The sequence below is a fragment of the Anthonomus grandis genome, chromosome 12 (assembly GCF_022605725.1).
Source record: "Anthonomus grandis grandis chromosome 12, icAntGran1.3, whole genome shotgun sequence".
NCBI classification, from domain to species: domain Eukaryota; kingdom Metazoa; phylum Arthropoda; class Insecta; order Coleoptera; family Curculionidae; genus Anthonomus; species Anthonomus grandis.
The window spans coordinates 3,024,930-3,048,961 of record NC_065557.1 but is presented as its reverse complement, the minus strand read 5'-3'; the positions used below and the strand labels follow the sequence as shown (position 1 = coordinate 3,048,961).

The window sequence follows — 24,032 nt, the reverse complement described above, 5'->3', positions numbered from 1 at the left end:
ACCGTTGTTCAAAATGGATTTTCTCAAAAACCAATGGAACGATCTCAATAAAATTAATTGCATTGAATTTACAATTAAATTTCTTAAAAATAATACTTAAGGTCCAATAGTCGCAGATTAATATTTTTTCAGTTATCCAGACTTAAACTAAATTATGACCCATATTGTCACTTGTATCCGAAATAAAGCATAAACAATAGCATGATATATGGCATATTTTTCCAGGCAAGTTACGATGGAGAAATGATACATATACAGGATGTGTCTTTTCCAACTGCCTGGAATTAAAAAAATGAATTTTCTTTTACAGGTAGTTGAGGAATAGGTCAATTGTCTGGAAAAGGGCGCTTAGGCCAAGGACTTGTTGCAGATTCTGGACGAAATGTGATATTATTTTATTTCTTCAAGGCAGTTTAAGATGAAGAAACCGAAAATATATTCAGAATTATCCCAAGAGCAGTCTAAGAAAGGAGCATGTTTGTTTTTCAACCACCTAAAACAGAAAAATTTAGGATTTCTTACAGGCAATTTAAGAGGCGATCAAGAAGTCACTAGTTCTAAGTGGATTTTCTCAAAAACTACTGGAACGATCTAAATGAAATTTATTGCATTGAATTTAAAGTTAAATTTCCTAAAAATAATATTTAAGGTTCAATAAGCTCAGATCAATATTTTTTCAGTTATTTAGACTTAAACTAAATGATGACCCATGACGTCACTTATCTTCTTACCAAAGTCACCGTCGTTTAAAATGGATTTTCTCAAAACCAAATGAAACGATCTTAATGAAGTTAATTGTAACGGATTTACAACTAAATTTTCTAAAAATAATCATTATGGTTCAATAGGCTTCGAACAGTAGTTACCCAGTTACGCAGACTTAAACTAGATGATTAGCCATGACGTCATTTGTCTTCTTACCGAAGTCGCTGTCCTTGAAAGTGAATTATTTCAAAAACTAGTGAATCGATTTTAATAAAACTAGCTGCAGTTAATTTAGAATTAAATTTCCTAAAAATAATGTTTGAAGTCCAACAATCTGAGACTAATAGTTTTCCAGTTATCTAGACTTAAACCAAATGATGAACCATGACGTTCCTTGCCTTTTTACTGAAGTTACTGTCGTTTAAGGTAAATTTTTTTAAGAACCATTGGAACGATCTAAATAAAACTAATTGCAATAAATTTACAATTAAATTTCCTAAAAGTAGTATTTGAGGTTCAACAGGCTTAGATCAATATTTTTTTAGTTATGTAAATTTAAACTAAATGATGACCCATGGCATCACTGGTCTTCGTACCAAAGTTACCTTTACTCAAAATGGATTTTCTCAAAAACAAATGGAACGATCTCAATAAAATGAATTGCATTGAATTTAGAATTAAATTTCCTAAAAATAATATTTAAAGTTCAATAGTCTCAGATTAATACTTTTCCAGTTATCCAGATTTAAATTAAATGATGACATATGTTGTCACTTGTATCCGAAATAAAGCATAAACAATAGCATGATATATGGCATTTTTTCCAGGCAATTCACGATGGAGAAATGATACATATACAGGATGTGTCTTTTCCAACTGCCTGGAATAAAAAAAAAAGAATTTTCTTTTACAGGTAGTTGAGGAATAGGTCAATTGTCTGGAAAAGGGAGCTTAGGCCAAGGACTTATTGCAGGTTCTAGAGGAAATGTGATATTATTTTATTTCTTTAAGGCAGTTTGAGATGAAGAATCCAAAAATATATTCAGAATTATCCCAAGAGCAGTCTAAGAAAGAGCATGTTTGTTTTTCAACCACCTAAAACAGAAAAATTCAGGATTTCTTACAGGCAATTTTCTAAGTGGATTTTCTCAAAAACTAATGAAACGATCTTAATAAAATTAATTGCGTTGAATTTAGAATTAAATTTCCTAAAAATGATATATAAGGTCCAATAGTCCCAGATTTATATTTTTCAAGTTATCCAGACTTAAACTAAACGATGACTTATGGAGGCTACATGCCTTTTTACTGAAGTCACTGCCATTCAAACTAAATTTTCTCAATAACCACTAGAAGGATCTCAAAGAAATGAATTGCAATGAATTTACAATTAAATTTCCTAAAAGTAGTATTTAAGGTTTAACAGGCTTAGACCAATATTTTCTTAGCTACGTAAATTTAAACTAAATGATGACCCATGACGTTACTGGTTTTCTTACCAAAGTTATCGTTGTTCAAAATGGATTTTCTCAAAAACTAATGGAACGATCTCAATAAAATGAACTGCAGTTAATTTAGAATTGAATTTCCTAAAAATAATGTTTGAGGTCCAACAATCTGAGACTAATAGTTTTCCAGTTATCTAGACTTAAACCAAATGATGACCTATGATGTTCCTTGCCTTTTTACTGAAGTTACTGTCATTCAAAGGTAGATTTTCTTAAGAACCATTGGAACGATCTAAATGAAACTAATTGCAATAAATTTACAATTAAATTTCCTAAAAGTAGTATTTAAGGTTCAACAGGCTTAGACCAATATTTTTTTAGCTACGTAGATTTAAACTAAATGATGACCCATGACGTCACTGGTTTTCTTACCAAAGTTACCGTTGCTCAAAATAGATTTTCTCAAAAACTAATGTAACGATCTCAATAAAATTAATTGCATTGAATTTAGAATTAAATTTCTTAAAAATAATGTTTACGGTCCAATAGTCTCAGATTAATATTTTTCCAGTTATCCAGACTTAAACTAAATGATGATCCATGTTGTCACTTGTATCCGAAATAAAGCATAAACAACAGCATGATATATGGCATTTTTTCCAGGCAATTCACGATGGAGAGATGAGAAATGTTCAGGATGTGTCTTTTCCAACTGCCTCGAATAAAAAAAATGAATTTTCTTTTACAGGTAGTTGAGGAACAGGTCAATTGTCTGGAAAAGGGAGCTTATGCCAAGGACTTATTGCAGATTCTAGAGGAAATGTGACGTTATTTTATTTCTTCAAAGCAGTTTAAGATGAAGAATCCAAAAATATATTCAGAATTATCCCAAGAGCAGTCTAAGAAAGAGCATGTTTGTTTTTCAACCACCTAAAACAGAAAAATTCAGGATTTCTTACAGGCAATTTAAGAGGCGATCAAGAAGTCACTAGTTCTAAGTGGATTTTCTCAAAAACTACTGGAACGATCTCAATGAAATTTATTGCATTGAATTTAAAATTAAATTTCCTAAAAATAATATTTAAGGTTCAATAAGCTCAGATCAATATTTTTTCAGTTATTTAGACTTTAACTAAATGATGACCCATGACGTCACTTGTCTTCTTACCGAAGTCACCGTCGTTTAAAAGAGATTTTCTCAAAACCAAATAAAACGATCTTAATGAAGTTAATTGCAACTGATTGACAACTAAATTTTCTAAAAATAATCATTGTGGTCCAATAGGCTTCGATCAGTAGTTGCCCAGTTACGCAGACTTAAACTAGATGATGAGCCATGACGTCGTTTGTTTTCTTACCGAAGTCGCTGTCATTGAAAGTGAATTTTATCAAAAACTAGTAAATCGATTTTAATGAAACCAATTGCAGTTAATTTAGAATTAAATTTCCTAAAAATAATGTTTAAGGTCCAACAATCTGAGACTAATAATTCTTCAGTTATCTAGACTTAAACCAAACAATGAACCATGACGTTCGTTGCCTTTTTACTGAAGTTACTGTCGTTTAAGGCAGATTTCCTTAAAAACCATTGGAACGATCTAAATAAAACTAATTGCAATAAATTAACAATTAAATTTCCTAAAAGTAGTATTAAAGGTTTAACAGACTTGGATCAATATTTTTTTAGTTATGTAGATTTAAACTAAATGACGACCCATGGCATCACTGGTCTTCGTACCAAAGTTACCGTTGTTCAAAATGGATTTTCTCAAAAACTAATGGAACGATCTCAATGAAATTAATTGCATTGAATTTACAATTAAATTTCTTAAAAATAATACTTAAGGTCCAATAGTCTCAGATCAATATTTACTCAGTTATTTAGACCTCAACTAAATGATGACCCATGACGTCAATTGTCTTCTTACCAAAGTCGCTGTCATTAAAAGTGGATTTTCTCAAAAACTTCTGGAGCGATCTTAATAGAACTAATTGCAATAGATTAACAATTAAATTTTCTAAAAATGATATTTAAGGTCCAACAGGTTCAATTCCATACTTTTCGAGTTATCTGGATTTAAAGTAAATATTAATGTCTTTTTACCACAGTTGATTTTCTGGAAAACTGGCAAAGTGAAACTAATTGCCAAATATTACTTTTTAAATTTATTTAGACCGAATACAGACAGAATGCATATTTTATAACGATCATCCAGTAGTTCTGGATTGCAGTTTGCATTTATGCCATATTTACGTATCAAAGGTCCGCTTTTGGGAAAATTTATATGTGAACATAATTTTTTATAAAAAATTCGAAATTTAGAAAAAATTTAAAAATCATTATCATTTTTAAACAAGTGCAAAATCTTCAAATAAAAAATCCTCATTTTTGCACATTAACATTTATCAAATTATTGCTAACCTAAATTAAACAAAAACCCCTGCGCAAAAATACTAATCTTTCCATCCTGCAAAGTGTTACAATAATTATTAACAACAACGTTTACTTAATTTATTTAACGCTTTATAACATGCATTGTGCAATTTTATTATTCATAAAGGATTTTTGCAACCGCACCACATTTGTTAATATTAACTTATAAAATAAAATTCCATGCGCAAAATAATTAATTGATTTGCAAAAATATCGAATTTTCAATGTTTATGCCCACTGAACTGTGAGTTACATACATATGTATCAAATATTTGATCATTATTCAATAACGGCTCTTGAGAAATTATATTGAGGAAAGAAATATCAGCAAAAGGGCATCAAGACCATGATATCTGTTATTAAATTGTATTGGTGTGAGTATAATGTCAAAATGCTAAATCTAGACATTTTGTAAGTTTTTCCTAGTTGCTTATTAGGACGCTTTGGTTACCTTCTCTCGCATGACCGATGAATATAAAATGCACACCGACCGGCTGTTTCAAAATTACATAATTAATCATTTTTTTCTGCATAATGCTCCCATGAATGGTCGAAAGGCCCCACCAGTATAAGAACATGTATATAAAACAGATGTTCCCCGGAAAAGATATCAGTTCATCATCAGTTCCTTAATTCGGGTTTTTTTTAGGCCAAACACTCCGTAAAACTCGATTAAATTTAATTAATTATTGTGATTCTATTAAGTCATCATGCTGAGGTTTTTTATAATTGCTACCATCGCTGGTAAGTGAATTGAAATTAATTGCTTTAATCAATAATAAAAAGAGTAATAAAAGAAGTCTGAGTTTCTATATGATTGTTTTTATTAGTTGCTTTTGCTCGTGCTGGTCGTACGTCGGTGCAAGTCGTGGTTCCGGAACAACAGGCTGAACAAAGCGGACATTATGTGGAACAATCTGAGGAGTATGGAGGCGAATATCAAGGTAAAAAGAAAATATTAAATTGATCTTAGTTTTGAAGCGATTTTCTTGATTTTGGGAAAATCATGTCACTGAGAGAAAAATCCTTGGAGACTTTTTTGTAGACAATTAAAAAATTAGTTTTTAAGATACTTACTACTAAAGAATAGGCAACTGTTCAGTGGGTGTTGTTCAGTCAAATATCTCGTTTAATATTAGTTATTAAAAAATCATCGGCAGCTTTTTTTTATAGAGAATCAAGATCGAGTTCGATCATTCCATCTATTTTCTATAAAATGATTCATTTTTTCATTAATCACGTACAAAAACACTAATTTCGTGATAATTGTTCGCTCATTTTTAAACTGCGTCCATGATATAGGTCTTAAGAGAGCCAAAATCTGAATCTCTGTCTCAGTTCTTTAATATCTTCGGTATCATTCTAATATTGTGGTTTATCCATAATTTTGTTGATGTACAATTTTTGAACTCAAAAATTCAATCTTCTTTGTCTCTATAATTTTTTCCCTTAACACGTTCGCTGCTCATCGATTTTTTAATGGGCACCGGTGGTGCTGAGACAAGAAAAACTTTCGTTTCTGAATATTCATGTATTTACGTATTATTAGTTCAATATAATTCGTTTTTACGAACGCACATGTGGCGGCTTGAGCACTCCAAGATTTTAATCACTCAGTGCTCAACGACGCCTACGTGGCGTCACTAGGCACCATTTATCAAATCTCTTTATTACATTTTTGCAAAGTCATTATTATTACAAAAATCGTGACAAAATCAACAACAATAAACTCAAAAAACATTATCCCTAATCAAAAAATTTAGTTCATAAACATAACGAAATAGAAACAGTTTTTTTTTCAACTAGAATATTAGAAAATATATTTGGAAACTAAATTGGTACAACATTTCATAAAAAAAAGTAATAACAAAAAATGTATTATTTTTTGTTAATACTTTTATATAGATTATTGTGAAATTCCTTAAAACAAGGGTCTAAACACAGTCCTGGCAGTTCCGGACAACTCTTACAATAAAAGCTCGTGTCCCCACGAATTCCACGTTTTAAACACCATCGGCATTTTTTTCGCAGTCTTCTATTAGTCCAGGCAGTAGGGCTTTTTACCTTGCAAAAGTGGGGTAGAAGTTATTTTGGAATATGTTAAAAGTTGTAGAAGTTAAGTTGGAATATGGAATATATAAAAAAAGGTTTTTTGGCATTATGTCCGTAATGGTTAATTTTACGACAAAGTATGACATAAACAAAATTACAGAAAACAAAATTTCCCACATTTTATGTATTAACACTTTTTTTATACCTCTAATATACAAAGATTTATACGGACACAAACATGAAGTTCTTTAAAAAAATACTTCAAACAACCATTTTTTAGTTTTAAAAAATATGTTTTTAGCTATTTCAGTAATTTTGTTACCCTTGTTAAAAGAGGTGATATTTTTTTGATATCGTTGATGGTAAAATGTCATATTTAATTTGCATTGCAAACTGCATTGCAACTCCATATTTCCACACGACCATGAGGTAAAGCTAATCGGCGCGTTTTTTTTACCGTGGTGTCCCCTGTAGGCCTACTCCACATATTTCACTTTTCATTAACGTTTCAGTTTCTCTTTTAGATGGTCACGGTTAATTTATGTCTTCATCCTGAATTTCGCATTACCAGTTCTTTGGATAATTGGGTTCTCAATTGATAATAGTTTCTCGTCCTCGTCCTCGCTGTCGTCGATGAGAACCTCTGTGGCATTATCGCACACCTACACATAATAGAGCAATTCAGTCCAGCTTTTTTGCAGCTACATGCTCCTCCGCACCCTTTTTTACAATGACATGAAATAATTTTTAATAATATTTCTGGAGCTGATTCTTCTGTCATAGTTACAGGAGAAAAACCATTTGCACCAGGTTTCCATCCCCAGTCGTCTGCCTTTTTTTGGATTCCATACCATTGTTGAACTTGATGGTATGTTCTAAATGAATGATACCGTGCGGCGTTCCTAGTTGGTGGAAGAGAGGCAAGATTAAATCTATTTTTTGTGGATGATCTTACAAAAAATTTGTATCGAAGTACTTCTAGGGTCTCTTTTTCCATGTCACCGCCATACAAAGCGGCAAGATACTGTGCTCCTCTTTCCTCAATACATGCTGGTGTGGCGTCATGTTGTTTAAAGACGTCAATGATGCCAGTGAGTTTGGGGTATTTTTGAATAATTGATAAAAATTTCAGTTTTCCTTGGTTAAAAAGGGACGATGTTGTGTCACAGCCACTAAACGCATGAAGGAAGAGAATGTTCTCAGCTGCCTCTTTTTGTTGTAAGCCCTTTGCAGAGTACACTCTTTCAGGATCTTTACCTCTCTCAGGTTTGCAAAAGTAAATGTTGTCTAGATGTGACGACATCAACGCTGTTCGTAGAACTAACAGATCCACGTCAAATATTGCATCAAATATTGATCCTAAAGAAATCGCTGTATTCACAATCATAACATCAGCATCTTCTTCAGCCTGCTTAACTGTAATAGTAGTTTCTTTAAATATTTTTGTCAACATCGAATTCAGGCGAAGTTTGTTGCTTTCATTGTCTAAAAATCGTTCTTGCGAAACTTGAACCAACATTGATTCGTCAAAAATAACATCGACAGTTGTTTGCCTCTTTGATCGGCGGCGGCGTAGTCGTTCTGCTGCCTTTGTACTTTTTTGGCGACCTTCCGGATATCCATCAAAAACAACAAGAACCATAGTGATTTTTTACATACTGAATATATTTTTCGCATATTGACTTGAAAGAATCATTACGATGCCATAGAACTTTGTGTAACGGATATCCTCCATCCACAACATTAATTTTGTTATGTCCGAGATAGACACTTTCGGTACATTGCGTAAATGCAGCATATAACGATGATTTCGTACCTTTACTCATTCCGTCTTCTGAGAAAAGTGACAGAGGAAATGGAGAAAGCTCAAATTTAAGGTAATTCTTCAACTCGTCGTCAGATTTCTTCGTAAAGCACATTCTCTGGAATAATATTAGTGGGTTTACAGGAACCGTTTCCTCGCCGACTTTTATGCTACTATTAACCGCTATTAATAGAGTAATTTTATCCTTGCGTTTGAATTTAGTTGCCTCGAAATTTTCACACGTTTTAATCATGTTGAACATTCGATCAGTACCTATTTCTCTAGATAAATGGCAGTTTATGTTTTCATCTCCAACAAGGACAGTGTTAAATTGTGTTACCTTGTGTTGACATAGTTTTAAATGTATGTAGTAGTGCAAGGCTCAAATGACATAATATATTTGCCTATTTGCCCTTATGGTATATAATTAATTTAACTTTGTACTTTGTAAAATTAAAAAACCCCGATTATAAATACGAAAAATCTCGAGTTCTGAGTATTTTTTTAACAATACCATCTTTGTGTCCGTCTAACTCTTTATATATTAAACGTACAAAAAAACTGTTAATACATAAAATATAAGAAATTTTATTGTCGTTAACTTTGCTTAGAACATGTTTTGTTGTAAGGTGCACAATTACGGAGATAATGTTAAAAAACTGTTTCTTTGTACCTATAATTCAAGATGACGCACGCGCGGTCCCCCCTCCCCTCAAGGTCGAAAATTTGGATTTTTGAAGAGGGTCTACTCATAAATAATATATTTCTAAATAATTCCTGCCCCACCTTTTGCACGCCAAAGACCTTTTTTTGTACCCACTTACTGGTTTATATTTCCTGGGCCCTTTTCTTGTCTAGATGGACCGTGTTGAAACCCTTGGTTTTCTTTGGATTGCATTTCTGGTACCATTGCTTTAACTATTGATTCACGGTATTCTAGAAACGACATCTTTGGTCTAGAATATTCGTTGTATAACATATAGGAATTCTACAACATAGTCTCCATAATTCCTACTTTTTTATACCATCGTATGGTTTTACGATGGCTGAGGTAGTAGGACTGCATTTGATCTTGTAAATCTATACCCGACATATATTTGTTGGATTGGGGCTGGATTGGAGACAAAACTTCTTCCAATGTATTTTCATGCTCCGTACTAATATACAGTACCTCTCGTTTGTCATTCCATTTACCTACACACACACATTTCCTCCATAACGATGAATGGATTCGCCAGGCTTTAGTTTTGCCTTACTTACATCTTCAATCTAACAGTTGACCTCTTATAAAAAAATATTTTATCACCTCGCAGATTTGAGGCAAAAAAGGACCAAGTCCCTCCGTATGTTACGCCACTGGTAATTTTTTTTTTATCTGCATGCGAAATTTAATGATTTGTTTATTAATTAAATTGAGCTGGTAGTTTAAAAGTTATGATAAATAAACAATTAATTATTCTTAACTTTAACACCCTGTATCTTTGTTATTAAACATTTCTGAGAAAAATTTTATAAAGAAAGTCTATTTCTTTTTCAATTCTCTATCACGTACTAAAATTAATGACGTTTGCACTGGACCACCCTGTATGAACAACTGTTCATGAGTTATCATAATAATTACCATTGTTTCTCAAATTTCTCGTTGGCATTTAATTTAAGGAAAAAAATCATTAGAAGCTGTTTTAGAGAGAATTAAAAAATCTCATTTTTTGAGGTATTTAGCCAAAAAACCACACAACTGTTCATTGAATATTGTTTACTCGAAAATCGCCGTTAACATATATTTTATGCCTCAAATATAAATATTTCTATAGTGAATCTCATATAAGCTCATAATTTATTTTTGTTTCTCAAATATCAACTTTTTGACCATTAAAATTTGTTGAAAAAGAGTCCATGTCAAGTCAATGGATTTATCCTAAAAAAATCCTGATTTCTCGACAAAAATTCAACTAGGCAACACTGTTTTGTCACAAAACATCAGCGTCAGAACTCCCTCAGTACCCGATAATCTTAAATAATAAACTCAGGCGATGTTGTCATATTTCTTCTTATTACTTCCAATGCCTCTACTAAATAAGAGGAATATGGCAAAATTTCATATGTAGTATTTAATTTTAAAATTTGAATTTCGCGCCTTTAGATCTAACGTCATATGTGTTGACAGTTATTACGTTTTGTTAGGTTGGCATAAGTGACAAGTAGAGATTATGACGTGACTCGATTATGGCGAGACGTTGTAATTTGTGTATTTGTTTAACCGAATAAAAGGCCATTCTAAACATAATAATAAATAATTAGTTTTATTTGAAGGAACAATGAATATTTCTGTCTCTAAACGTTGTTAAAGTCTATTATAATTGACTAAAAAATTGACAGATGTCATGCCCGCCTAAAGTGTTGATCGATCAATAATAATTATTAAAATATGACAGGCCACGTGAGTGTAGATGAGGAAAAAGAGTCCTCGGGAGCGGAACTCACCAGTCTGGCGCACACCTCCGCAGTTCAAGCTAAGAACGCCGTTCAGTCCCAGTACACGGCTGGAACCCAGGCAGCTTTTGGTATTAAGAGTACCTTAGCAAGTGCAGCCCAAGGGGTAAGTACCCTTAAAACCCACTCGTATACGTGCTTACAGTACTTTAAAAATAGGACTATTTTTTAATTATGCTGCAAAGCTTCACTCAGCAGTTTCTTATTATTACTGACTCCAACTGGCGACAATGAACTCATCAGGATATCCCACCAGGGTATCCAGGTCACGCCTCCTATAGTTCATAGCACTAAGGTATCCATTTGCACTAGTACTGCATTACCAACTTGCGTACAAACTGAATACTATCCACAGAGTTTCTTCCATAGAAGAGGAGTGAAGTATAATTATGATAAATAATAATGAAACTTGTTCTTACTCACAGGCAGCCCAAACGGCCCAAGCAGCTCTGGTGGGCAAACAAGCGATCGTGTACAACATCAAAAAACAAGTGAACGAGGCGGAGAAGCGACTTCAGGCGGAGATCGCGCAGTACCAACAGACCGAACAGGCGGCCGAGCTCGCACACCAGGTGGCGCAACAGGCGAGGAACCAGGCGGCGGCCATCAGTGCCGCCTTGGCGTCGGCCCAAAGTAAGGATTTATGTTGCGCAACACGTTTAGAGATAACCGTTGCTTAGCTGTGTTAAGAATTTAAACTAGTCCGGGCAATAATTTTTGGGATATGCAACGTTTTGTCGAGGGTGGTCTAAGGGGCAAGTTCTATCCTTAAGGTGACCACTCACTTCAAAGTTCAAAATCTCAGTACCTGATTAAGTTATTTTTATTAAATGAAAAGTAGAGTATTTGTAAAGGCATGCTTTCTAATTTGTATTTAAGGTTTAAGCCTGTCCAACAAATAGTTTTTGTGATTTTCAAATTTTTATTCAGTGAAGTCCAAGGAACAAAATCCATCTTCAAGTGACCACTCACTTTCAAGTCCAATATCTCAAAAACTAATTAAGCTATTTTTTTAAAACAAAAATTATAATATTTGTAGAAGAATTCCTTCTAAATTCTCTTTAAGGTCCAAGGTTGACCAAGTAATAGTTTTTGAAATATCAAAGTTTTTATCCAGAAAGGTCTAATAAGCAAGTTACATCTTCAAGGTGACTGCTCACTTCAAAGTCCAATATCTCAGAAACTAATTAAGCTATTTGTGTAAAACAAAAAATATAATATTTGTAAAAGCATCCCTTCTAAATTCCTTTTATGGTCCAAGCTTGACCAACTAACAGTTTTTAAAATATCAAAGTTTTTATCCAGTAAGGTCCAATGAGCAAGTTCCATCTTCAAGGTGACCGCTCACTTCAAAGTCCCATATCTCAGAAACTAATTAAGCTATTAGTATGAAACAAAAAGCATAATATTTGTAGAAGCATTCCTTCTAAACTCCTTTTAAGGTCCAAGCTTGACCAATTAATAGTTTTTAAAATATCAAAGCTTTTATCCAGAAAGGTCCAATGAGCAAGTTACATCTTCAAAGTGACCATTCACTTTCAAGTCCAATATCTCAAAAAGTAATTAAGCTATTTTTATAAAACAAAAAGCATAATATTTGTAGAAGCAGCCCTTCTAAATTCCTTTTAAAGTGCAAGCTCCAAGTAATAGTTTTTGAAATATCAAAGTTTTTATCCAGAAAGGTCCAATAAGCAAGTTACGTCTTGAAAGTGACCGCTCACTTTAAAGTCCAATATCTCAGAAACTAATTAAGCTATTTTTATAAAATAAAAAGCATAATATTTGTAGAAGCATTCCTTCTAAATTCTCTTTAAGGTGCAAGCTTGACCAACTAATAATTTTTGAAATATCAAAGCTTTTATCCAGAAAGTTCCAATGAGCAAGTTACATCTTCAAGGTGACCGCTCACTTTAAAGTCCAATATCTCAGAAACTTATTAAGCGATTTTTATGAAACAAAAAGCATAATATTTGTAGAAGCATTCCTTCTAAATTTCTTATAAGGTTCAAGCTTGAACAACTTACAGTTTTTAAAATATTAAAGTTTTTATCCAGTAAGGTCCAATGAGCAAGTTTTATCTTGAAAGTGACCACTCACTTCAAAGTCCCATATCTCAGAAACTAATTAAGTGATTTTTATGAAACAAAAAGCATAATATTTGTAAAAGCATTCCTTCTAAATTCCCTTTAAGGTGCAAGCTTGACCAACCAATAATTTTTGAAAGATCAAAGTTTTTATCCATTAAGGTCCAATGAGCAAGTTCCATCTTCAAGGTGACCGCTCACTTCAAAGTCCAATATCTCAGAAACTAATTAAGCTATTTGTGTAAAACAAAAATTATAATATTTGTAAAAGCATTCCTTCTAAATTCCTTTTAAGGTCCAAGCTTGACCAACTAACAGTTTTTAAAATATCAAAGTTTTTATCCAGTAAGGTCCAATGAGCAAGTTACGTCTTGAAAGTGACCGCTCACTTTAAAGTCCAATATCTCAGAAATTAATTAAGCTATTTTTATAAAATAAAAAGCATAATATTTGTAGAAGCATTCCTTCTAAATTCTCTTTAAGGTGCAAGCTTGACCAACTAATAATTTTTGAAATATCAAAGCTTTTCTCCAGAAAGTTCCAATGAGCAAGTTACATCTTCAAGGTGACCGCTCACTTTAAAGTCCAATATCTCAGAAACTAATTAAGCTATTTTTATGAAACAAAAAGCAGTATATTGAAAAAGGCATACACTCCAAGTTCTCTTTAAACTCTAGGCTTATCCAACAAACAGTTTTTGAAATATCCAACTCTTTATCCAGTGAAGTCCAAGGAGCAAATTCCAGCTCCAACCATTTACTTCAAACCCCAATATCTCAAAAACTAACAGACCAATTCCTACGATCCAAAAACCGTTTTCTATGACGATTTATTTACTTTTATTTTAGCTGGCGGTCAGTTAGCTTCGAAGGCAGCATCAGAAGCTGCCAACGTGGCGGCCGCTCAGCAATCGATGGTGGCGAGAGCTAAACAGCAACTGGCCAATCTGATCCATCAGCTTCAAGAGGCCGTACACGAGCTGAGCCAGACCGAGTCTGCGTATTACAAAGCGACGGAATCTGCGCAGCTCGCTCAGTCTAACGCAGCTGAGGCTGGGGCAGCTGTTGTAGCTGCCAGCGCCAAATCCGAGAATTCTGGCGGGGAAGGGAGACACTATGGGCATCACTAAATAAATAGCCATAGGAAAATTTGGTTTAATAATTGTTATTTTTCGGTGTAATTGTAGTTGAAGTACTTAAGCTTTGAGATTATTGATAATAATTATAGTGTTTGCTTATTTTTGGGCGATAAACTGATTGGCAAATTTTTTTTGTTATTCTAAGATTAAATCTATTTAACAAGTTAAGTATGTAGTTTCAATTAAAATAAAATGTTTTGTATGTAAGTGTGGGTCCTTGAGAACTTACTCTGTCATGTTCTATAGAGTGAGCGCGTCAGGGTTTCCTTCTAAAGTTCCGGTTTCTTACTTAACGAGTTGGCGTAGAAATGGCAGTTGCAAGATTCAAAATGGCGGATCGGCGCCATCTTGTGACTGGGGTTCACAAGATGGCGTCTTAGAATCGCCTTTTTACGTAAAATCGTATTAGTTGTATCACCCTATTGTGGCTGATGTGATCTTTGCTATCTCACGTATATAAAATCATTACTTAATCGAAAAAGATATAATTCTTTTTTGTTTGATATTTAAGTATCCGGATTTGGTTGGTTTCCTTACATTTCCCAGTTAGATACGGTCGAAATAAAATTAAAAATGAAAGTTCTCGTTGTAGCTCTTGTGGCTGTTTTAGCAACCGTTAACGCTGATGGTAAAAGAGTTTTTTTAATTTTTTTTAAATTGGTTTTTTAATATTTTATATTTTTGTAGCTGACAATGACATCAGGCTGGCGAGGCTGTTTATTGGCTGTTGCCAGAAGGCCATAATTGGTGGGATCCCTTCCATCCCTATTCCGGACCACAATCCATTGGTTATTCGAAATTTTACCTACAGTGGGTCAGCCCTTTTAACTAAGTAAGACTAAGTTTTTTTCTTTATTGATATTTTGGCCAATTTTTTGCTGAAAATCTGATTTTACCATTGAAGTAAACGGGCAAAATTAGCTAAAAAAAAGTACCATGTCCATGAAATTTGTTAATTTTGAAAGTACTATTACAGGAAAATATTAGCTGAAAATGAGTATCATGTCGATGAGGTAATTTCGATATTTAAGAAAGTTACTGGGTTTTTAGGAGAACTATTATTGATGTCAAGAACCTTTTTTTTTATTCAATTACCTGAAAAAATTAGTTCAAAATGTCTAAGTTTATTTAACTAACAGTAAGTTTTCCTAAAACTGATCGTTTTTGAGATATCCAACCCTTTTTCCAATGAGGTCCAAGGAGCAAGTTCCACGTTCAAGGTGATCACTCTATTTAAAGTCCAATATCTCAGAAGCTAACTAAGATATTCTCATGAAATGAAAAGCATGATATTTACAAAGGCATGCTTTCCAAGTTATTTTTAAAGTCAAAATTTGTCTAACTAATAGTTTTTGAGATACTAAGCTCTTTGTCCAACGAGGTCCAAAGAGCATGTTCTATATTTAAGGTGACCATTCACTCATTCAAAGCCTAAAATCTCATAGACTAGTTAAACTTAAATCGAAAGAGGACAGGTTCAACTACCTGAACAATGTAGTGTGTAATGTGTTCCTGAGATACAGCCATTGGGTTCCTTGGAAATTTTCATTTTTTTGTCCAACTTTGAAATTCCATATCTCCATTAGTAATTTTTTTTCGAAAAAATGCTGAAATAGGTGTTTAATAAATTTATTAGAAGAGTCTGTATTCCAATTTTCAACTCTCTAACCTTCATGGTTCCTGAGATACAGCCATTGGGTTCCTGGGAAATTTTAATTTTTTGTCCAACTTTGAAATTCCATATCTCCATTAATAATTTTTTTTCGAAAAAATGCTGAAATAGGTGTCTAATGAATTTATTAGAAGAGTCTGTATTCGAATTTTCAACTCTTTAACCCTTATGGTTCCTGAGATACAGCCATTGGGTTCCTGGGAAATTTTCATTTTTTTGTCCAACTTTGAAATTCCATATCTCCATTAGTAATTTTTTTTCGAAAAAATGCTGAAATAGGTGTTTAATAAATTTATTAGAAGAGTCTGTATTCCAATTTTCAACTCTCTAACCTTCATGGTTCCTGAGATACAGCCATTGGGTTCCTGGGAAATTTTAATTTTTTGTCCAACTTTGAAATTCCATATCTCCATTAGTAATTTTTTTTCGAAAAAATGCTGAAATAGGTGTCTAATAAATTTATTAGAAGAGTCTGTATTCCAATTTTCAACTCTCTAACCTTCATGGTTCCTGAGATACAGTCATTGGGTTCCTTGGAAATTTTCATTTTTTTGTCAACTTTGAAATTCCATATCTCCATTAATAATTTTTTTTCGAAAAAATGCTGAAATAGGTATCTAATGAATTTATTAGAAGAGTCTGTACTCCAATTTTTAACTCTCTAACCTTCATGGTTCCTGAGATACAGCCATTGGGTTCCTGGGAAATTTTCATTTTTTGTCCAACTTTGAAATTCCATCTTTCCATTAATAATTTTTTTTCGAAAAAATGCTGTAATAGGTGTCTAATGAATTTATTAGAAGAGTCTGTATTCCAATTTTCAACTCTCTAACCCTCATGGTTCCTGAGATACAGCCATTGGGTTCCTTGGAAATTTTAATTTTTTTGTCCAACTTTGAAATTCTATATCTCCATTAATAATTTTTTTTCGAAAAAATGCTGAAATAGGTGTCTAATGAATTTATTGGAAGAGTCTGTATTCCAATTTTCAACTCTCTAACCCTCTTGGTTCCTGAGATACAGTCATTGGGTTCCTTGGAAATTTTCATTTTTTTTTCCAATTTTGAAATTCCATATTTCCATTAATAATTTTTTTTCGAAAAAATGCTGAAATAGGTGTCTAATGAATTTATTAGAAGAGTCCGTGTTCCAATTTTCAACTCTCTAACCCTCTTGGTTCCTGAGATACGGTCTTTGGGTTCCTTGGAAATTTTTATTTTTTTTTCCAACTTTGAAATTCCATATTTCCATTAATAATTTTTTTTGGAAAAAATGCTGAAATAGGTATCTAATGAATTTATTAGAAGAGTCTGTACTCCAATTTTTAACTCTCTAACCTTCATGGTTCCTGAGATACAGCCATTGGGTTCCTGGGAAATTTTCATTTTTTGTCCAACTTTGAAATTCCATCTTTCCATTAATAATTTTTTTTCGAAAAAATGCTGTAATAGGTGTCTAATGAATTTATTAGAAGAGTCTGTATTCCAATTTTCAACTCTCTAACCTTCATGGTTCCTGAGATACAGTCATTGGGTTCCTTGGAAATTTTCATTTTTTTGTCAACTTTGAAATTCCATATCTCCATTAATAATTTTTTTTCGAAAAAATGCTGAAATAGGTATCTAATGAATTTATTAGAAGAGTCTGTACTCCAATTTTTAACTCTCTAACCTTCATGGTTCCTGAGATACAGCCATTGGGTTCCTGGGAAATTTTCATTTTTTGTCCAACTTTGAAATTCCATCTTTCCATTAATAATTTTTTTTCGAAAAAATGCTGTAATAGGTGTCTAATGAATTTATTAGAAGAGTCTGTATTCCAATTTTCAACTCTCTAACCCTCATGGTTCCTGAGATACAGCCATTGGGTTCCTTGGAAATTTTAATTTTTTTGTCCAACTTTGAAATTCTATATCTCCATTAATAATTTTTTTTCGAAAAAATGCTGAAATAGGTGTCTAATGAATTTATTAGAACAGTCTGTATTCCAATTTTCAACTCTCTAACCCTCATGGTTCCTGAGATACAGCCATTGGGTTCCTTGGAAATTTTAATTTTTTTGTCCAACTTTGAAATTCCATATCTCCATTAATAATTTTTTTTCGAAAAAATGCTGAAATAGGTGTCTAATGAATTTATTAGAAGAGTCTGTATTCCAATTTTCAACTCTCTAACCTTCATGGTTCCTGAGATACAGCCATTGGGTTCCTTTGAAATTTTCATTTTTTTGTCCAACTTTGAAATTCCATATCTCCATTAATAATTTTTTTTCGAAAAAATGCTGAAATAGGTGTCTAATGAATTTATTAGAAGAGTCTGTATTCCAATTTTCAACTCTCTAACCCTCATGGTTCCTGAGATACAGCCATTGGGTTCCTGGGAAATTTTCTTTTTTTTTTCCAACTTTGAAATTCCATATCTCCATTAATAATTTTTTTTCGAAAAAATGCTGAAATAGGTGTCTAATGAATTTATTAGAAGAGTCTGTATTCCAATTTTCAACTCTCTAACCCTCATGGTTCCTAAGATACAGCCATTGGGTTCCTGGGAAATTTTCATTTTTTTGTCCAACTTTGAAATTTCATATCTCCATTAATAATTTTTTTTTTGGAAAAAATGCCGAAATAGGTGTCTAATGAATTTATTAGAAGAGTCTGTATTCCAATTTTCAACTCTCGAACCTTCATGGTTCCTGAGATACAGCCATTGGGTTCCTGGGAAATTTTCATTTTTTTTCCAACTTTGAAATTCCATATTTCCATTAATAATTTTTTTTAGAAAAAATGCTGAAATAGGTGTGTAATGAATTTATTAGAAAAGTCTGTATTCCAATTTTCAACTCTCTAACCCTCTTGGTTCCTGAGATACAGTCATTGGGTTCCTGGGAAATTTTCATTTTTTTTCCAACTTTGAAATTCCATATTTCCATTAATAATTTTTTTTCGAAAAAATGCTGAAATAGGTGTCTAATGAATTTATTAGAAGAGTCTGTATTCCAATTTTCAACTCTCGAACCTTCATGGTTCCTGAGATACAGCCATTGGGTTCCTGGGAAATTTTCATTTTTTTGTCCAACTTCGAAATTCCATATCTCCATTAATAATTTTTTTTCGAAAAAATGCTGAAATAGGTGTCTAATGAATTTATTAGAAGAGTCTGTATTCCAATTTTCAACTCTCTAACCCTCTTAGTTCCTGAGATACAGTCATTGGGTTCCTGGGAAATTTTCATTTTTTTGTCCAACTTCGAAATTCCATATCTCCATTAATAATTTTTTTTTCGAAAAAAGGCTGAAATAGGTGTCTAATGAATTTATTAGAAGAGTCCGTATTCCAATTTTTAACTCTCTAACCCTCATGGTTCCTGAGATACAGCCATTGGGTTCCTTGGAAATTTTCATTTTTTTGTCCAACTTTGAAATTCCATATTTCCATTAATAATTTTTTTTCGAAAAAATGCTGAAATAGGTGTCTAATGAATTTATTAGAAGAGTCTGTGTTCCAATTTTCAACTCTCTAACCCTCTTGGTTCCTGAGATACAGTCATTGGGTTCTTGGGAAATTTGCAATTTTTTCTCCAACTTTGAAATTCCATATCTCCATTAATAATTTCATTCGTCCTCTTCTTCTTTTCATATTTTATTCTAGGTTGTAAGACCCTGGACTTAGATCATAATTTATTTATTCCAGGCAGTTGAAAATGGAAACATTTCAAGCAATTTAAGATTTTGAAGCTTGATATGACTCATAAAACTCAAGTTCAACTGCCTGGACGATTAAAATCATTCTTCTTCTTTTTTATAATTTCTTTCACGTTGTTAGACCCTGGGCTTATTATTGACGCAAAAAACTGAAACATTTCTCTAATAAAACAATGTTCCAGATACAACATCTCCGTCACCAACAACATCCTCAACAACCTGGTGAACTTCACCTTCCCAAACATCACCGCCGTGGACTACAGCGATCCAGAGCGCGTAGCCTACAACTACGACCTCTACTGGCCAATCTTAAACTTCACCGGTAACTTTGAGGTAGACATCAAAGCGCCCTTGGTGGACCAATCGCTCGTCGGAACTTATAAGTAAGAAAATTCAGTTCTGGAGTGTAAACGGAACGTTATTGAAAATTGATCTTTTAGCATCATCATGAGGGAAATCCATTGGACCGGTCTCTTCAACTTAACCAAGCCGGGACAAGAGAATGTCACAATGAACCTGGACGATTTCACTTTGAACTCGGCCACTGAGTCAGTATCAGTAAGTTTCCTGACTTAGAGAGTGATTTTTGAAATTTCCCGGTTGTTTTTTTCTTTTTAAAGGTTGATATCGAGGGGATCAACAGCGTAACAGCCGCAGTGGTTGAGACAACTTTAACGGACGGACTCTGGCTGTTGATGAACAATTTTCCAGCCGCTGCCGGGGAATTCTTGAGGACCGAGAGGTTCAACGGGTTCTGGATCAGCCATCCAGACAGGCTGCTCGCCATCATTGACAATTGTAATAAGACCGAGTTGTACTTTTAGAGTGTTTTAGAGAATATATATTTTTTCAACCTTATGATCTAGTGACTTTTAGAGTTATTTTCAACAAGGAGAATTAAATCTCAATTAATTGGTTCATTTTAGTGAAGAGTCGCAAGAATTGATAAATTATTATCGTTATAAGAGAGTATCATAATAATCCTTCAGGATATCGCTCTGGAATTGAATCAATTTCTGTTAAATAATTTACAAATTGATTTGGAAAGTGAGTTCCTAAGTCATTGGGCCTCATTTAAATAATTTTTTAAGTACATTGCTTGTTTTTGGGAGAATCAATAAATACAATAAGAATAAGTATGAGGAGAAAAATTTGATGAAAGAGCAACAAAATATGAGTTCACTTGCCTGGAAGAATTCCCACAACAAGGTTTTTATGGTGCCTGAAAAACTGGAAAAATGGAGTCTCCAGGCAGACGAATTCATTATTCGATATTTTCGGTATATCAAAGTAGTTGTGTTGATTTTTTATGTGGTTCAAGCCACTACCTAATTTTTTGCGATTTAAATGGTCCAGGCAGTTAAAACTGTGTTTTCTGAGTCATATGAAGTTTAAAATTTTCATATTGCCTGAAATGTTCATTTTCAACTGCCTGGAAGAAATAAATTATGATCTAAGCCCAGGGTCTTCCAACCTGGAAGGAAATATAAAAAGAAGAAGAGGAAGAATGATTTTAATCGCCCAGGCAGTTGAAACTGTGCTTTCTGAGTCATATGAAATTTAAAATGTCCATATTGCCTGAAATATTAATTTTCAACTGCCTGGAAGAAATAAATTATGATCTAAGCCCAGGGTCTTCCAATCTGGAAGGAAATATAAAAAGAAGAAGAGGAAGAATGATTTTAATCGTCCAGGCAGTTAAAACTGTGTTTTCTGAGTCACATGAAGTTTAAAATTTTCATATTGCCTGAAATGTTCATTTTCAACTGCCTGGAAGAAATAAATTATGATCTAAGCCCAGGGTCTTCCAATCTGGAAGGAAATATAAAGAGAAGAAGAGGAAGAATGATTTTAATCGTCCAGGCAGTTGAAACTGTGCTTTCTGAGTCATATGAAGTTTGAAAATTTCATTTTGCCTGAAATGTGTTGATTTTCAACTGCCTGGAAGAAATAAATTATGATCTAAGTCCAGGGTCTTCCAATCTGGAAGGAAATATAAAAAGAAGAAGAGGAAGAATGATTTTAATCGTCCAGGCAGTTGAAACTGTGTTTTCTGAGTCATATGAAGTTTAAAATTTTCATATTGCCTGAAATGTTCATTTTCAACTGCCTGGAAGAAATAAATTATGATCTAAGCCCAGGGTCTTCCAATCTGGAAGGAAATATAAAGAGAAGAAGAGGAAGAATGATTTTAATCGTCCAGGCAGTTGAAACTGTGCTTTCTGAGTCATATGAAGTTTGAAAATTTCATTTTGCCTGAAATGTGTTGATTTTCAACTGCCTGGAATAAATGAATTATGATTTAAGCCCAGGGTCTTCCAACCTGGAAGGAAATATAAAAAGAAGAAGAGGAAGAATGATTTTAATCGTCCAGGCAGTTGAAACTGTGCTTTCTGAGTCATATGAAGCTTGAAAATTTCACATTGCCTGAAATGTCTCCGTTTTCAACTGCCTGAAATAAATAAATTATAATCTAAGTCCAGGGTGTTCCAACCTGGAAGAAAATATAAAAAGAAGAAGAGGAAGAATGATTTTAATCGTCCAGGCAGTTAAACCTGTGTTCTTTCGATACCATGAAGTTTTCTATGAAGTAAATATACCGTATTAAAAGCTTTAAGAATTTCTGGATAAAAAGAAAAGGATATCCATGTGTCAATAAAATTAATATTTGTTCAATGGGTCAAGGTAATTTGTCATTACTTTCAGCCTTTGTTTAATTTTTGGGCATTAAAACCGAAGTATTATAAACAATAATGGTTCCAGTATATATTGAATCCAATTAAGTAATACTAATATCATTTAAAGGCGCCCCAGATAGTAATAATTGAGAATTCAATTGAGATAGAAATCCAAAAATTGGCAAAAAACTGGAGTGTTTATTTTTTATCTTTGAGATCTAAGTACCAAGAAGAATCGTTCCAATTATCATGAAAAAAATGGTTAAATGAATATCATCGTGTATGCATGATATTTCTAGGATCCTCTAGATATTTTGCTAGGAACCCCTAGATATTTTATGGCTAGTGTTTTAGACCTTGTAAAATGTGTATTTTTTGACCGATTTCAATTATATAAATTATGGCAAGCAACTATGGTCACCTGTACGGATGGGGTCCAACATCCTCAAGATTCTAAAGGACAAAAAAAATACAAATATCCATTCGTCATATAAATATTTATTCACTAATAAATACTGTAAAACTACCTAAACAAAAAACGTATTATTTACAATAAATTATATTTTATGATCACAAAGAAAAAAACATAACTAAACACAAAAAAATGGCATTTGTTTTTTGAAAGTTTCATACGAATCTATCTACACCATACTTCCGAACATCCTCTTCCCTCTGGTCAGCATTAAACTAACGGCCATCACGGATAAAAGGAAGAAAACTAAACCTAAAAATGACGTCAGCACCCGGCACCTGAACCGCCATTTTTTGTCGTCGCGCAGGCGCTTCGTTAGCAATTCGGACCGTGGCACGTCCAGGGTAAAATCGGCTTCCGGACGACCTCCAGGCTAGAAACAAAAAAAAAACACTTATTTCCCGCCATACATAACCTATCATTTCTAGGTTAAAATGCAACGTTGTCAAATAAAATTTACGACTGCCGGTTATCTTTAGATAAAGTTACGTCGCGAATGACGTAAGTGCATTATTACATCGGAGAAAGTAATCAAAACATTGATTCGACACGGGTACATACAAGGAGGATTACAATGTCCGTTTAATATAGGAAGCTTATAGAGTGATGTATGTTGATGCCACGCCCAAATATGTGATGACCCCGTTTTCAGTTTTGCGTGTGTAATAAAATGAGTGAGAAGAGTAATTTTGCCTCAATCACAATCAAGGTTTTTAAAATGGCCGATCAAGGTTATGTCGTCGTAGGACCGCCATTTTGATTGGGTATGTCAATAAGAAAACTAATATATAACAATGTTATTATATATGTGACATATGATTATGAAATAATATTTAGGTTCTACCCACTATTATGTAACCCATTATCTAAATAAAATAACTAGGATAATTAGCACTTTCTCGTAAATATGTATAATATAACCCGGTCATTTCATCAAGATCAATATTTGCACTTTTTTTTTGGACAAGGTTTACGTTAAATAATATTATATAAGAGATTTTTTGGTAAGAGAATCCTATTTGGCAACAGAGTAGTTCGGCTGGTTGCCTATACATACGGCGTGGTAAAACACAAGGTAGGCAACCCTTATTTCTGTCTTGTTGATAAATAGTTTCAAAATTTTGATCAATAACAAGACGAGGTTGGCATCCCTTTTTTTGAACAAGGAAAATGGGGAGGAAAGGGTGTAGGGCGTCACGCCTTGCTGGAATTAAGAGGTTCACAAATAGCTTTATTTTTTTGCATAGCTTGTACACATCTGCATAGATAGTAGTAGTAAGTAAAGAAAATGTCTTTATTCGACCCAGTCAACCCCCCCAAAACCACCAGACCCGGACCTTGCCCCTACACCAG

The 24,032-nt window shown here is 33.2% G+C and overlaps 3 protein-coding genes across 3 annotated transcripts in view; 2 read left to right on the top strand and 1 right to left on the bottom strand.

Annotated features, from left to right (window-relative positions):
* The first annotated feature begins 5,169 nt into the window (after window positions 1-5,169).
* LOC126743272 (uncharacterized protein CG45076-like) lies at window positions 5,170-14,326 on the top strand. Its single transcript, XM_050450282.1, has 5 exons — window positions 5,170-5,331; window positions 5,418-5,531; window positions 10,879-11,042; window positions 11,362-11,569; window positions 13,869-14,326. Exons 1-5 carry the CDS (start codon window positions 5,298-5,300, stop codon window positions 14,147-14,149), a joined length of 801 nt encoding a protein of 266 aa, XP_050306239.1. The 5' UTR covers window positions 5,170-5,297; the 3' UTR covers window positions 14,150-14,326.
* Window positions 14,327-14,638: 312 nt separating this feature from the next.
* On the top strand, window positions 14,639-20,387 carry LOC126743251 (uncharacterized). The gene is made up of 5 exons (XM_050450248.1): window positions 14,639-14,786; window positions 14,846-14,990; window positions 19,712-19,912; window positions 19,970-20,087; window positions 20,150-20,387. The coding sequence occupies exons 1-5, from the start codon at window positions 14,732-14,734 to the stop codon at window positions 20,351-20,353; spliced, it is 723 nt and encodes a 240-aa protein (XP_050306205.1). The 5' UTR covers window positions 14,639-14,731; the 3' UTR covers window positions 20,354-20,387.
* A 2,298-nt stretch (window positions 20,388-22,685) lies between these two features.
* The window catches only part of LOC126743252 (uncharacterized), a 65,450-nt gene continuing 64,103 nt past the window's right edge, over window positions 22,686-24,032 (bottom strand). Inside the window, exon 9 of the mRNA XM_050450249.1 lies at window positions 22,686-23,052. Coding sequence (XP_050306206.1) covers window positions 22,849-23,052 — 204 coding nt within the window. The 3' untranslated portion in view covers window positions 22,686-22,848. The remainder of the gene's footprint in view (window positions 23,053-24,032) is intronic.